General features: G+C 35.4%; 2 protein-coding genes and 1 long non-coding RNA gene across 7 annotated transcripts in view; 2 read left to right on the top strand and 1 right to left on the bottom strand.

The window, feature by feature from the left end:
- Positions 1-2,064, top strand: part of capt (adenylyl cyclase-associated protein 1) — a 40,149-nt gene extending 38,085 nt beyond the window's left edge. For all 4 annotated transcript variants that reach the window (XM_022062295.2, XM_087354827.1, XM_022062297.2 and 1 more), the window contains one exon: positions 370-2,064. In XM_022062295.2, the coding sequence (XP_021917987.1) occupies positions 370-453 (84 nt within the window). In that variant the 3' untranslated portion in view covers positions 454-2,064. The remainder of the gene's footprint in view (positions 1-369) is intronic.
- A 95-nt stretch (positions 2,065-2,159) lies between these two features.
- The window catches only part of LOC110829022 (eukaryotic translation initiation factor 4 gamma 3-like), a 30,806-nt gene continuing 19,006 nt past the window's right edge, over positions 2,160-13,959 (top strand). The window contains exons 1-3 of one of the 2 annotated variants that reach the window (XR_015536820.1): positions 2,160-7,291; positions 7,963-9,163; positions 10,186-10,265. Coding sequence is in view for 1 of the 2 variants with exons in the window: in XM_087355081.1 (XP_087211207.1) it covers positions 10,161-10,265 (105 nt within the window). In the remaining variant the exon portion in view is untranslated. Of the gene's footprint in view, positions 7,292-7,962; positions 9,164-9,233; positions 10,266-13,959 lie in introns of those variants that run through there. The other variant, XM_087355081.1, reaches the window with a different exon arrangement.
- LOC147875033 (uncharacterized) lies at positions 6,277-12,409 on the bottom strand. The gene is made up of 2 exons (XR_015536910.1): positions 11,448-12,409; positions 6,277-10,319 (listed from the first exon to the last, which is right to left on the bottom strand). It is a non-coding gene; the product is annotated as an uncharacterized LOC147875033 (long non-coding RNA).

The raw sequence follows: 13,959 nt of genomic DNA, 5'->3' as shown, positions 1-13,959 counted from the left end.
TATTTGGTTGTGTTGTATGTTGCTGCCGCTGTTCCATTGTGGCTAGTTTCTGTAGTTGGGCACCAAGCTAAATGCATAAAGCAAGTAGATTCTTATTTGGCTATGGTAGTGCAGTGGACACAAAATAGCTCAGAGCTTGGTGAATTGAGTGATTAAATATGGTTTATGTTACATAAGAAAAGTGCGAGTTACAGAACATTAATTTTGATTATGGCACATTTCCATTTTCTGTTTTATTCTGTATACACTCTGTAGTTAACATAGCATTGTTAATTACACTGAAACTAAAAACTAAATTCATCTCTACCTCTTGCAGATCACTCTCACCAAAATTATTGTATTGTGTTAATGATTAATGTTTTCTTACAGGTGGAATTTCCTATTCCAGAACAGTTTAAGACTACTGTTAGCCCCAAAGGGTTGGTAACAGTATCAGTTGAAAACAAGGGGTAAGGCGAGGATGCGATGAACGTCAGCCAGTTGACTGTCCTCGCCACACAGATGTCATTTTCACTTCCAGTATGCTACATGACTTCAGGACACCTACATGGCAAATTCTTAGTATCTTGTCCTTTTATTAATTTTGTACAATTTCTTAAAACCGAAATTGAAATGATTTTGTTCCAATTTTTGGACAGTTATTGATTTATGATGCTGTCAAGGAAATCATCTCCAGTGGTCTGTTACCGCTTCATAAGATCAGCACAGGCTTGCACTCTGTGCTCCTTGTGATCTTGCATTAGAATTCATGGAACCCACCTGGCATTCCTGTATTCCTGATGTTTCACATTTGGTTTCATTGTGTTCCCACTTTTACGCACAATTTTCAGGTCTTCATAGCTTGGCCTTCACAAATCATTTGTTCCACTCGCTTCTCATTTTTCACCATCACTGCAGTGTGAGAGCAGCCTGTCCAAACCAGTACCACCATCTCTGCTATGCCTAACCCACCACCACACTGCTCATATTGACTGCCATGTCCTCATAAACGTTCTTCAAATGTTGAGAATGTCAGTGTTTGCAATGTTCTCTACATAAAGGAAGAAAATAACATACCACTGTTTCATACATCAGTGTCACCCTCATTTTTACAGACTTATACTTCCCTATCACCTGACATGTGTTGAAACTTGCAGGATATTAGCAGCAGCCTTTAAATTTTCACCTGACATTGCATTTTATATGCACCATCACAAGTGGGATAACTATTTGGAGGCATTAGTTTTGGAGCAACCCTTGTAACTTAAGACTCTTTGTTTCACAGTTAGTAGTACATGATGTAAGAAGCATCTTGTTAAATTACATCATTGATAAAGAGTAAAGTATTTTGATATGATGTGTAAAAATGGAAGTAAAGCAGGAAGTCATGTAGGATTTTAGGTTTTGACAGGAATGTAGTATAAATAGTGGTCTTCTGTTCATTGATATGTGATGCATTGGCCCAGAATACCACCATCTGTATATAGAAAGTGACATTTAATAATATTAGAGCCTGTTTTCTGATAAAACCTTTGCTTCCAGAATCAGCAGATTGGTAATGACAGTCTCACTTTGTTCATATCAGGCAGAACTGCTGCTTGGGAGATGTACACAGAAATATAGGGAGAACATTTCAAGGTGGTGGATCAGTCACTCCCAAGAATGCTAAAATAGGCTGAAATCTATGGTGTTAAATATTGTAAACCACAATACAGTTGTTAATTTATCTGGACTTGTGTGTTTTGGACAAGATACTGCAGTTTTTTTGACTAACAACAGTTTTGAAATTTAATGTTATTGATAAGAAACCTTCATTTTAACATTGTGAGTTGTGCTTTTGTGTTCTGTATCCTGACCTAGATATCCTTGTTTCAAGTCTCACCTAGAGGATAACAGGATTTATATGTATACTTTGTACATAATTTTATCTTTGATCCTGTCATTGCACTACGACAGTGGTTTTCAAGCTTATGCATTTCAGTATCATGGTTGTATGTTGAAATGTGTTATTTATTATATGCATGGTAATGCAGATTCCCATCTTGTGGATTCTTGTTTCATCATTGATAAAGTGAGTGGAATTCATTTCTTTTTTGTCATTACCAACTTTTGAACCTGAAATTGTTGTGCTTTGTTAGTTTCTCCACAACAGTCAGAGATTCTTTATCTCCCCCCCCCCCCCCCCCCCCCCCCCAAATCTCTCAGCACCTCTCACCATATCCTTTATTGTTCTGTTTTAAAATGTCAACATAATACAAACAAATTTCCTACCAAAAATACCGGTGTCAGTGCTGTGTTGGGAGCTATACTGCATTCCTATCTGTTTGGCATTCAGCTAAATAATTTCCTTCAGGATCTTTTTTGAGCTAACTAGTTGCAAGGCCCTTGCATCACGTTCTCCCTGTGATGGGTCTTGCAGCACACAGCTTGAACACCACTGCTCTGACATTACGAATGGCACATTTATATCACAGTTCCAGGAGCTGTTAGCTACGTTCATTTGTCTCAGAGTTTACTTAATACAAATATTTTTATATGGGATATTTAAAAACTACTTTAAATGGTATGATGAGGGAACAAAATTAATTAATACTTAAATTTGCTTTCTGCATCTCATAACATGAAAAATAGTTCATTGTGTTTTTAGTACAGGTAAACCAGGGTTAAAAATGCACTTGTCACTGGTCTCTGTAAACTTGCCTGTGGGGAGTAGCAAGCATATTTCTAGATCCCTGTTGAGGCAAGTCACTGTTGGCAGCTCATAGCATCTTACACATGTCACAAAGATCATTCACACAGTGGTGGATAAAAACAACCTGGAAGTTGTATTTCACAGCCTTATATTTTCATCATTACTGAATCCTGTGTATAACTTACATGAATAGAAAAGCAACTTCTAAGTACTTATCTCCATCAAATTTTGGCAGGCATAGCATAAGCTCCAGTTGATAATGGTGTTATTAACAGCTAAGCAAGTGACACTGTTAAATGGTTAGCATCCATATTTAGGAGGACTGAGGTTTGGTTACTGGCCCAGAAGTAGGTTATCCTTACTAAAGTCTTTTGCAAATGGCAGATTATCATCTTGAAATAAGTAGTGCCCGTTTCTTACTGTGTTCTCCATGATTCATAATTAACCTGTTATTTGACCATTGCAGTTGATAAAGCAGCATTTAGTAAATAAAAGATTTGTGTCAACAGCAGCAGTTATTTTGCTTAAAATAAGAAGTTAGTATGTTTTAGAATTTTGAATTTAGTAAGAACAGAGCAGTGATAAGTGCTATTCCCACATTCATCTTGGAGAATTAGGTACACCCAATGTCGGCTGAGATCTATATCATATGTCTTTAATATAGTTGAACATTTTACTTTAGTATAATATATTTATTATATTTGTAATAGGTAGTGATACACAAGAATCTAATCTTTGTTGTATGTGTGAAGAACATCCAGGAATACAGACTTTTGTAGGTACGTGGTAAAGCAAGATGTGTGAGAAAATTAAGATTTGTCATTATTGGTGTCTGGATTAAAATTTGTGGATTTTTTAATTATAAAGCTGAAATATGAAAATAGAAGAATGATGGTTGCTTTGTAAGACAAGAAAGTGCTGATACTAGGTCATGTGTTGTGAAATTTAGAATCGCAGGCAAGAACTTAGGACAACCGCTTTTCTCTAAACACTTCCAAGTGTAGACAGAGGTGACCACAAATTTTAAGTTAATAATAAAACTTTCTATTTATCTCTGTGCATAATTTATACTAGCCGAGACTACTTGTAATAATCCTTTCTAAATTTTGCATCTTTAATGTATCTTATAGTTAGAGCACAGTTGCGATGTTCTGTTATATTCTGCAAGAATATTGTCCTAAGGAAAGGTTCAGATCTTTTGAAAGTCTATTACCACATGTGTCAAGACTAAGAATAGTGTGCCTACTCAAGAGTTCAATGGCCTTGAGTGCATTATGCTCGTACTATGTTTGCTTGTTAGAACTTAAGAAGTGGTGAGCAGGTGATTCAAGGTACACAGTGTCATTAATGTAGGCATCATTTTAACCTAAAATTTGTATTGTCTCATTTGAAAATGACTTTCATGAGGTTGTGCTTTTTAACCAGTTACTTATTAATGAATTCATTGAGTAATCAAAATGATTACTAGTGGTGGTCTCACACAAAAAGGGCCATGTGTTCTGCTATTCACTAAACACCACTGCTCTGTGTGGGAGTTAAAATTTCAAAATGATCAAGTATATTACGTATTATAAGTTTGTGTACTTGTGATTCATTGCTCAATATTTAATTTATATGAGATTTGAGGTTCTCTCAGTATTGATGTCAATGTTCTGAGCTGTGGACTCATAGGTAGGTACCAATATTTCAGAGAAACAGACTGTTCTGTCTTTAGGGCTGATGGAAACAGTATACATGAATCCACTCGGTATCACAACCCAGAAGAGTATCATCAACAGTTGCATTTTATAGTTTTAAAATCCCAGTGTTTTTGATGTATTACCATATCTTTGTAGTAAATGCTTTGTCCTAGTGGAATCACAGTGTCATGAAACATTCAGAGCATCTGCATCGAATGTGCTAGTCGACCTTGGATCATTGCTGAGTTTTGTAATTGCATGTTCAGTATTCCTGCGGTAGACACCGTTGAATTTGTAACAATTTAATATTGCTTATTATATTGTAACTTCTAAGAAGATTATGACTGTTGTCAAAATGAATTTTGCTTTGATCAAAACTGTACCACTTATATATGATTTGTAAGTTCTTATTGTGTGAAAATGCTATTACTCTCCTATTTTTATTCTATTCAGTATGTACTATTGCACTGCCCTCATATTGCAGTAATGTGAATTGTACCAGTCTTCAGATTGTTTCATTTGGTAATGATGTACATTTTAAAAGAATATCAAAAGGGCCTATTTGAATTGTACTGAACCCTTTATTCAGTCATATTCCAAAGGAATATGAACATCTAGTTGTTCCTTGGAAGATAGCAACAAAGCATTGAGAAGACAGATGTGCTACTTGTGTTTTCAGATTCTGTTACTGCCTCGTGCCTTCTCAATTGTACAGTCTGGATTTTAACACCACTTAGCTTTTCAAATCAAAATATTTATCATAAATGGTTCTTGTGCATTCTGTATAACAGTAAACAGTCTGTGGCATGGTGCTGAAGGAGACAGCGTATATTGTTCTGACACTTGAACTTTTAGATGGCCGTCTTATTCTTCTGCATTTGCTGTAGTTACCCAAGTGTAATGTCTACTCTGTACCCATTTTGAAATGTTAAAGGTTTCTAGTTACAGGAAACACTAACTGGGAATGTATTAAATATTACTTAAGGTGTTCCATTGAATTTAATTTGTATGTCAGTTTTACAGATTTTACAGAAAAGTTCATAGACAGAAATTTATTTCATTATCTGATGCATACATATTGTGAATTCATATTAGGGTGGGATATGTCTTGTCTGTACATAATTTCGTAGTAATTTTTATGAATAAATTGTATATGTTGATTATATGCTTCCTGTTTGGTTCATCTAGTACTGAGAGACTGAAATGCAAACATTGATGTTAAAATTGTATCATTTTAGTGTGACTGTTTATGAGCACAAGGTCTGTTGCCATGTTTGTGAAGTTCATACCAGAGATGCAAATATCGCATGTGTGGCCGGTACCTCCACCTGTCTTCCCTTAAAACTATTTCAGTACTGAATGCGGATTAATTTTATTACTGAGTGGTTTTGAACTAATTACTGTTTCCTAAACTTCCATTTTGGACAAAAAATATTTGTATGTTTGTGCAATTTTCAATGGGCCCTATTTTCACATATGAATTCATGTTGTTTCCTTTGTAGATTGTATGGTGTGATTGTTGATAGGCATGTTTGTATGACAAATTTTCTCACTTATGAAAGAAAAAAAATAATTTTGTATCCTGTACATAAATTTTATTGGTGCTTATAACCATTGTACAGTTCTTTGAGTCAGCACTGTTTTGAGACATGACAAAAGAAATAAGTATTATGTTTTGTCTTCAGAATCTTACTTAATTATACATTAATATTGTGTTTTCTGTCAATAAATTGTGTGCTGTTTGTGCTAATCAAGTAATTTTCACAGTGGACTGAATTGATGAGTCAATGTCAGGGCTGTACTGCTGTCTCCTTACACTTAAACGTCTTCCTGAGATTCTATTGGTAATAAGAAAATACCCAAAGTCAGGACTGCTTTTAGGAACCATTGACAGGGCAACAAAGTATAGAATGACATAGTAATGTCACTGGAAAGCACAATGTTTTTATTCTTTAACACATTCAGTGCCACTGTTCAGACATCTCACCCATTTCAAGTTAATGTGGCAGTTCATTCGTTTAAAAATATTTGTTTCCTATTTTTTTATTATTACTATGATTATTATTTGACATATTTAGAATCCATACAATACTTTTTTTCCCCTTTCAATGCATTTGTAATATTAGAAATAAATTCCATAACTGGTTGAGCAACTGTTGGTTTCTCAAGAATGACACTGTTCCAAGAAAGTGGTTAAATTAAAAGTAGCTTTGAATTTATGTAATTCTATGTTTTTTCTTTAAGTCATTGGTCAAGAAGCACATTGTTTAGTTTCTGTATTTTCTTTATAAATTAATGAGCCTCTTCTCTTGTCAAATTACAGAGATTTCATCACTTTGTTGGCTGTGAGATTTGGGTTTGACATCAAATTAAATTAAGATAGATGAAAGTCACTCTCACTGGATAATATGAAAAGGTGAAAGAGGTTAATATAGAAGGCCTTTTTTATGTAGTAAAATTACTTCCTTTCAGTAAGCACTACTAATTTAAGTTTCTATCTCAGTATTGTGTATAGAAAGCCAGTCATACCAGAAGTAAGATTTCACTGTGCCTGGTTATCTAAACATTTCCTCTACATTTAATATGTTATTGCCACAGATGTGTCACAGATCATATTATAGGCTCTGAGAAATCAAAACAAATTGATTCTGACATGTTCATTTTTCTGACTGAGTACTCTTGTGTGTTCAGCACCCAGAACTGCAATTTACATGTGTGGCAATGAAGATGTTAAGATTACATTTGGAATTATAATATTCTTTTATTGCAGAAACCAACTGAATCCAACCATATGTCCAGAAATAAAGAAGTCAATGCACTTCCAGCTATTATGACAATAAATAAGGGTACTGTATCATAGATATTGTTTGGAATATGGGCTGAAGGATATCCCATCATCATTTTGACGTTTTTCATATCTGTTGTACAGTACATCACTTAGGTAATTAACGTGTTCTTTTAATTATATTCTGTCGAATGTCTGCTTGAGTTAATGAAAGTATTGTAGAACAAACTTCAAAGATCAATACAAATTAATTATGATATTGAAATGAAATTCTCTCAAAAATAAGGTTGTGATGAACAAAACTTTATGTAAAGTTCTTTTGGTTTGAATATTGATGGACAACTAAGTAATCGAGTGCTTTCAACTCAGGAAAATGGAAGAGTGCAGTTTCTTTATAAATAAGGTAGAGGCCAGTAAGGACTTGAAAGAACTAGGAACAGATTAGAATATATTATTATAAAGATGGATGTTTAAAATGTGAGTGGGGCAATGCGGACTGTATTTGTTAGGCTCAGGATTAGAGATGAGAAATTCAAATTGCTTTTCCATGCTGAACTTACTCACTGATCAGATGATGAAGGCAGTGCACGCATCTGAAACGCTGGTCAAGTTCTGCGAGACTACGCAGTGCAATATCCCAGAAGGCTGTCAACTTCATATGGGCCACCATGGCAGCCTGATTTAAACTAAACTTGGATTTCTTCCACCTTGCCTTCATAGAATAAACATATATACAAATATAAGATCAGCTCTCCTGAAATTGACCAACATTTTATTTTTGGAGACTCTAGCTAACAATTAATCTAATGTAATCATGGTTTTTACAGCTCCATCCCAGGAAGACGTGATGGGAGGACGAGACCTGATGGAGAACCACACCTCAAACGTGTTTCATTGATGGCACAAATGGGAGTATTCTTGAAAAGTATTGAAGAGAATGCAACATGAAAAATATTCAGTACTGTTTTCATGGGGCAGGAACACAGTCTATAACAGAGCACTCACTGTCTGTGTACTTGCGTAATATTATGCTCAACTAATCAAGAAATTCCCCTCATTTTATGGAACCTGTAGGTTCATTGTCATGTTCATAACAGCCATCCTTGACTTCCTATCCTGAACCAGATGAATCCAATCAACTGTCTCCCAATTTATTTTCCTAAGATCTATTTTAATATTCTCCCATGTACTCTCACATTTTCCAAGTAGTTTCTTCCCTTCAGGCTTTCCAACCAAAATATTGTACACAATTCTCATTTTCCATGCATGCTGCACACCCTGCCAAGCTCATCCTATACTTTCTGAAATTTCCCATGAATGTATTTATGTTTGTTTGCCTGGAGCATAATGTGAATATATAAATTCTGTGAGGTTTCAGGTTCTCATGACAGTGAAGTTGTTGATGTTTTTCTTGCGGGTTACAATGCTGCGTGAATTTGTAGATAAATACAAACATTGCAGAGAAATATACCGTCTCCATCTTCAGGACTTAAGTCCTCAATGTGTCATAACCCAGAACAACATCAACATCTAAATTTTGCATGTCTTAGAAAACTGGACACACCAAGTTTTATGTCAAACTAAAATGATGCTATATAATCTGAGCTACTGACAGCATCATTTAATAAATCACAAACAGATAAAGACGGTGTAGGAATTAATTGTTCACATCTGGTAGGGCGTTGCACAGCAATATGAGAACGCCCGCTTGTTGACTGTTTCATGCATGCGATAAATGGCTCTTGAATGAATTTCGATGACATTCTGTAGTATGTATGCTTACGAAATTACGTATTTTTGCCTGTGACATACTTCCAGTCAGTTGGTCAGTAATGTAACTACATTGTTGTTAGGATGCAAGTGAAGACCATCTCATTATTGATCAACATTGATACATCATTCCTGCCCAGACGTTACTCAGAACAGTCAGAAACCGACTTCATCCTGATGAACTGAAAAACCTGTTTAACAGACATGTTCACTCAGAGCATGCTTGATGACTCACTGGAGGAGGAGTCTCACATTTGGGTATGTACAGTACTTCCTTTTGACTCCTAGAGTTCTCAGAATTACAATATATTATCTCGTATGGAAAGAGCAGTTCCATCACACCAGATGATTTGGCACTTTTCATTTGGAGGTTATCCACCTTGAAGTTCAACTGTGCTGTGAGTTGAGCTGGCTGAAGTGAAATTTTCAGTTTTCCTCAGTCTTACTGAGTAACTTTACTGAAGCCATAATATTACAGCTTATATTAAGAAATTACCATGAGTGCTTTGACTGCGGCCCCAGTTATCCAGGTTCAGAATTGTTTGATTTTCTTTGTCCCCCTACTTTGAACTGAGCCAGTTATTTCATTTCTATCAACACACAAGCATATTTTCACAAAATTCAGTTATAAATAAACCTCTTCATTGGCGTAGCATCATTAATAAACTACCTTCCAAGTGGCCACTGGAGAATGTGCATTGTGATTTATTCTCACATTCTTGGAATTCATTGAAAGCTGTAAAGTTTCTTCACTTAGTGCATCATTATTAATCTATTCTGTGTTACGGGCAAAGTGTTTAATTGCATGGCATGCATTTGCACTGAAGTGTGCGCAGCTAGGCTGTTATGTTGCCAAGAGGGTGTAAGCCATAGGTATTGTGTAAAGAAGTGACAAGGGAGGTAAAGCACATGAGTTGATCTGGACCATAAGGGATGAGGAGATTGAGATAAATGCTGGGCCTAATGAAAGGGAAGGGGGAGTCAGAGATATCGTAAGGAGAAAGGTACAAGTAGCTATGTGGTGAAATGAAAGGTTTTAAGTGAACTGCTGTGATAATGGATAATTCAAGGGAGATAAGAAGAAGAAATTAATATACGTGTAAGAATATAATATCATGAGGACATTGAGAAACTGAATACTCAGTTGTTACTGCATGACATGCCTACAGATGTGTTCCACAAACAGTAATGTATTTGATGTGTCAGTGTTATTTATATTGCCCTAATACTTTCACATAATTCTGCTTGTTCTAATATGGAGTCTTTTAATGTTTATTCAGCAACCTGGAACTTTCAGTGGTTCACTACCTTCTGTGAGTGCAGAAGGGACTCCTCTGTCGTACCCAGACATCAGCGCAAGGTGAGAGAACATAAGATTTATATTCTTCAAGGTGTCCACTGTGCTACTTCATTTCTGGACATAACAAAATAAAGCATTTGGTTACTATCAAATACAAGAAATAATATCAGTAATGTTGGTATATTTAAAAAATGCTCACCACATGAAATTTCATACTTATTTTTTGTGCATCACGTAATGTCCATTACATGAAGTGTTCATTTGTCCTACTAAATGCATTATAACTGTGAAACAAAAGAAAGGGCCAATCTTTACAGTTTCAAAAATTAAACCACTTTATAATGTAATGTGTTATGAAACTCTACACAAGCTGTATAAAGTGAAGCTTTCATGGTGATTGAAGTTGATGAAAGACTCTCGAGCCACATGCCGCATCAGGTGCCCAATGTTTCGAGAACAATCTCCTTTCTCATCCACAGCAACATCATTACTTATAAAATCTGAAAGTTCGTGATGATGGTGAGTTATTTGAATAGAAATTTCCTTGGATATTTTCCATTGTCTAGTTTATTTTATTATTTTACTACATCATTACTACCTGCCATCCACTGCCAGTTCCCATCAGCTAGTGTGCAACAAAGGAACGGACTGGTTACCCAGCAGCCCTCAGGTCGAGAGCAGAGATTGTTCTCGAAATGTTGGCGGAAGATATGGTTTATTCACCATTCAGCCACCGGATGCAGCTTGTAGCCCGAGAGTCTTTCATCATCTACACAATGTGTGTCAAGTGTTTTCTTGTTGAGTGACTGCTTTTTTACAGTTGAAAAAGTTGTTTCTTTCTGGCATTTCAGATACTATATTTTAACAGTACATATGCACTGCCTTTTCTGCCAGCTCTATGTAAATCACCTTGTATTTCATCTGTACGTATGCTTAAGGATAACAATGATCATTGCTGAAGCTGGGGACAGAAAAATTATTTCCAATTATAGAAATATCTGTGAAGTTTTGTTAGACACAGTATTCAGTACCATATTTCACAGTCTGTGTGAAATACAATCATATTAGTTTAAATAAGTAACAAGAGTGTAGTAAGACAATTTTTTAGAAGATGTACAGAATGTGATCCATCAGTAGTTATCTGTATTGATATATTAAAATAAATAAGTAAGTTCATAATCATTATACTACTTAAGACTGACACATAAACTATATTGACAGTAGTGTAGAAAGAATACATACCAGAGTTCACATCTGAAGATTAAGAAAGGTTGAGAACTATAAACATTTCAAACACCATGCGAGTACGAAGCCCAGAGCAATCGGTTTCTGTAGAATGATTTCTTAGACGCTCGTCTCACTGTTCGCAACTTGTTGCTTTCTTTGAACATCTAAAATCATTCAAAACCTCATGTTCTTGGCATAGCTTCATCATCAGGGAAGATTCTCGGCAGGTTTTACCATCCCTTTCTCAGAATTTAAGAATAATTGTTTAAAAACTTGATGCTAATTTGTTTGGCAGACATTGGGTGCATATTTTACAATATCCACCAGAAACAGAACAAACTATGAGCACACCTACACCCGCCTACACTGAGTTAATGAGTTATGAAAATAGTTTCGATGGCTGCAATCCATCAGCATTACCTTATGTCTTAAAAAAAAATTCTATCTAGAAATGTTTCAGTCACACATCATATATAATTCTTTTGATCATGCAAAAATTAGTCTTCTGCAATTAACCTTTCAAATAATTAAAATTTGAGGAATTATGCTATCCACATGTTCCTGCCTCTGTAGCATAATACTATAAAACTTATTATTTATGTAACCAATTAAATTATTATATAACCAAACTGAGAACCTAATGTGACCACAAACCTAACCTCATTTCCATTTATACCTCTTACCAGTTGTACACACTTTTTCCTGGGATATTTTCTATATTCATTCACTTCAGATTACCTTCATGTGCATTTGTATACAACTGATGTGTAATTACCATTGCAGACCTGAGAGGTCTCCAATTACAGCCCAGTAATTTTGTAGAAAAGTTTTCTGTACTTCTCTTCTGCAGAATTTTCTGTGTCAGGTTTTGCCTTCTTCATTTCCCTGGTTTTTGTTAGAAAATTGAGAAGTGTGTCATGTTCATCTTGCACGTGACTTTGAATTTCTCTTATTTTGTGTTGTGAATTTAGATCTTGGCGTTCATAGTGGCAAGTCAGATAATTATTGTTTTATTTCGGTCATTAAAGAGGACTAATTGTTTATATTTATAAAAATGCAAGCCGACTCCAGTGAGAAGTTAGCAGAACAGAGCTAGGTTTTCGTACCTGTATGATAAAATAAAAAGTAAAAATTGCTTGCATCGTCATAACCTCAAAACCTACATAGAACAAAATATGACTGGTAATAAGACAAATGCAGAGGAGTGCGTTGTTAAACTGTGGGCCAAATTAAGCATGTCTTACATAAGCGAAAAGTGATTAAAATTTTGAGCCTTCTGGGTTGTTTTGAATCTCCAACAAGAGCATGTATTCTAAGTTTCAGTCATGTAGCATAAGTAGCAGCGATCATCTATTATCTTGAGAATGTTGAAATAAAAAATGTTCCCCCACACCAGAATATTATTGCTAAATATTTCAGTACACACACTCGTGTATTTGCTATACCAAGTTAAAGTATTCTGTCTTTTTTTATTTACATTTATTCAGCATGCCCCATTACAAGATTGCAATATTACATGCATTAATATATAGCACGTTAACAGATTACACAACTCTAATATCATGATCCATTGCCACCGTTTGCACCTATGTTCCTATGCTAAACTGTATTATAATCAATGGATTTAATGAATTTATTAAAATGACCTAAACATTTCTGAACAATTACTTCATGCAACACTGGCCATGTGCCACCATTCTTGACTATTGCATCTATTAAATTACGCCTTGGTTGTTGTAGTTTTTCGCAGTCATAGATGAGGTGATCCACTGTTTGTGCTGCTTTCAGGCATGAGCATGTTGGGTCGTCAATGATCTCAAACCTGTGTAGATATGATTTGTTTTTGCCATGTCCAGTCATTATTGCTGTCAGTTCGGGACTTATTTCAATATTTAGCTTCATTCTTTGTCACACTGACGGGAATAATTTCTTGCACGCTGCTCCTTTATTGGTGGCGCTCCACTCATTTTGCCATTTTATAATTCCTTCCTCCTTTGTTTCTTTAATAATTGTACTTTTAGGCTTCTTTGTATATACTACATTTCCACCATCTTCTGCTGCTGCCTTCGCTAATCTGTCTGCTATTTCATTACCGAAAATTCCGATGTGTGCTTTGATCCACCCAAAATGAATAGTCCAATTTTGATCTTTGAGATTCCTTAATCTATTTCTTATCTCAGATATTACAAAGCCATGTTTGAAGTTGTCTTTTAGTAGATCGAGAGAAACTGGACTATCTGTGTACACCGCTACTATTCTTTCCTCAATGCTGATTTCCCTTAAAGTTGTTACTGCATCCAAGGCCTCTAGAATTCCGATCTGCTCAGCTTGATTGTTTGAGCAATGATCGGGTAACTTGGTTTTTAAGCTATGAATTAGTTCTCCATTTTTGAACATAACAGCGGCAGCACTCACCTTTCCCTGGTGTTTACTTCCATCTGTATAGATTTCCACAGTGTATTTATTGAAGTCTTTCACTTCATCAAGAGTTATTCTTTCCGCTGGATGAGACCATTCCTTCTTGTTT

Source organism: Zootermopsis nevadensis, unplaced genomic scaffold (assembly GCF_977971745.1).
Source record: "Zootermopsis nevadensis isolate Lab colony 2312 unplaced genomic scaffold, Znev_1.0 Znev_ptg000002l, whole genome shotgun sequence".
Taxonomy (NCBI): domain Eukaryota; kingdom Metazoa; phylum Arthropoda; class Insecta; order Blattodea; family Termopsidae; genus Zootermopsis; species Zootermopsis nevadensis.
The sequence above is the reverse complement of the archived record's forward strand: the minus strand, read 5'-3'. Positions and strand labels throughout refer to the sequence as shown.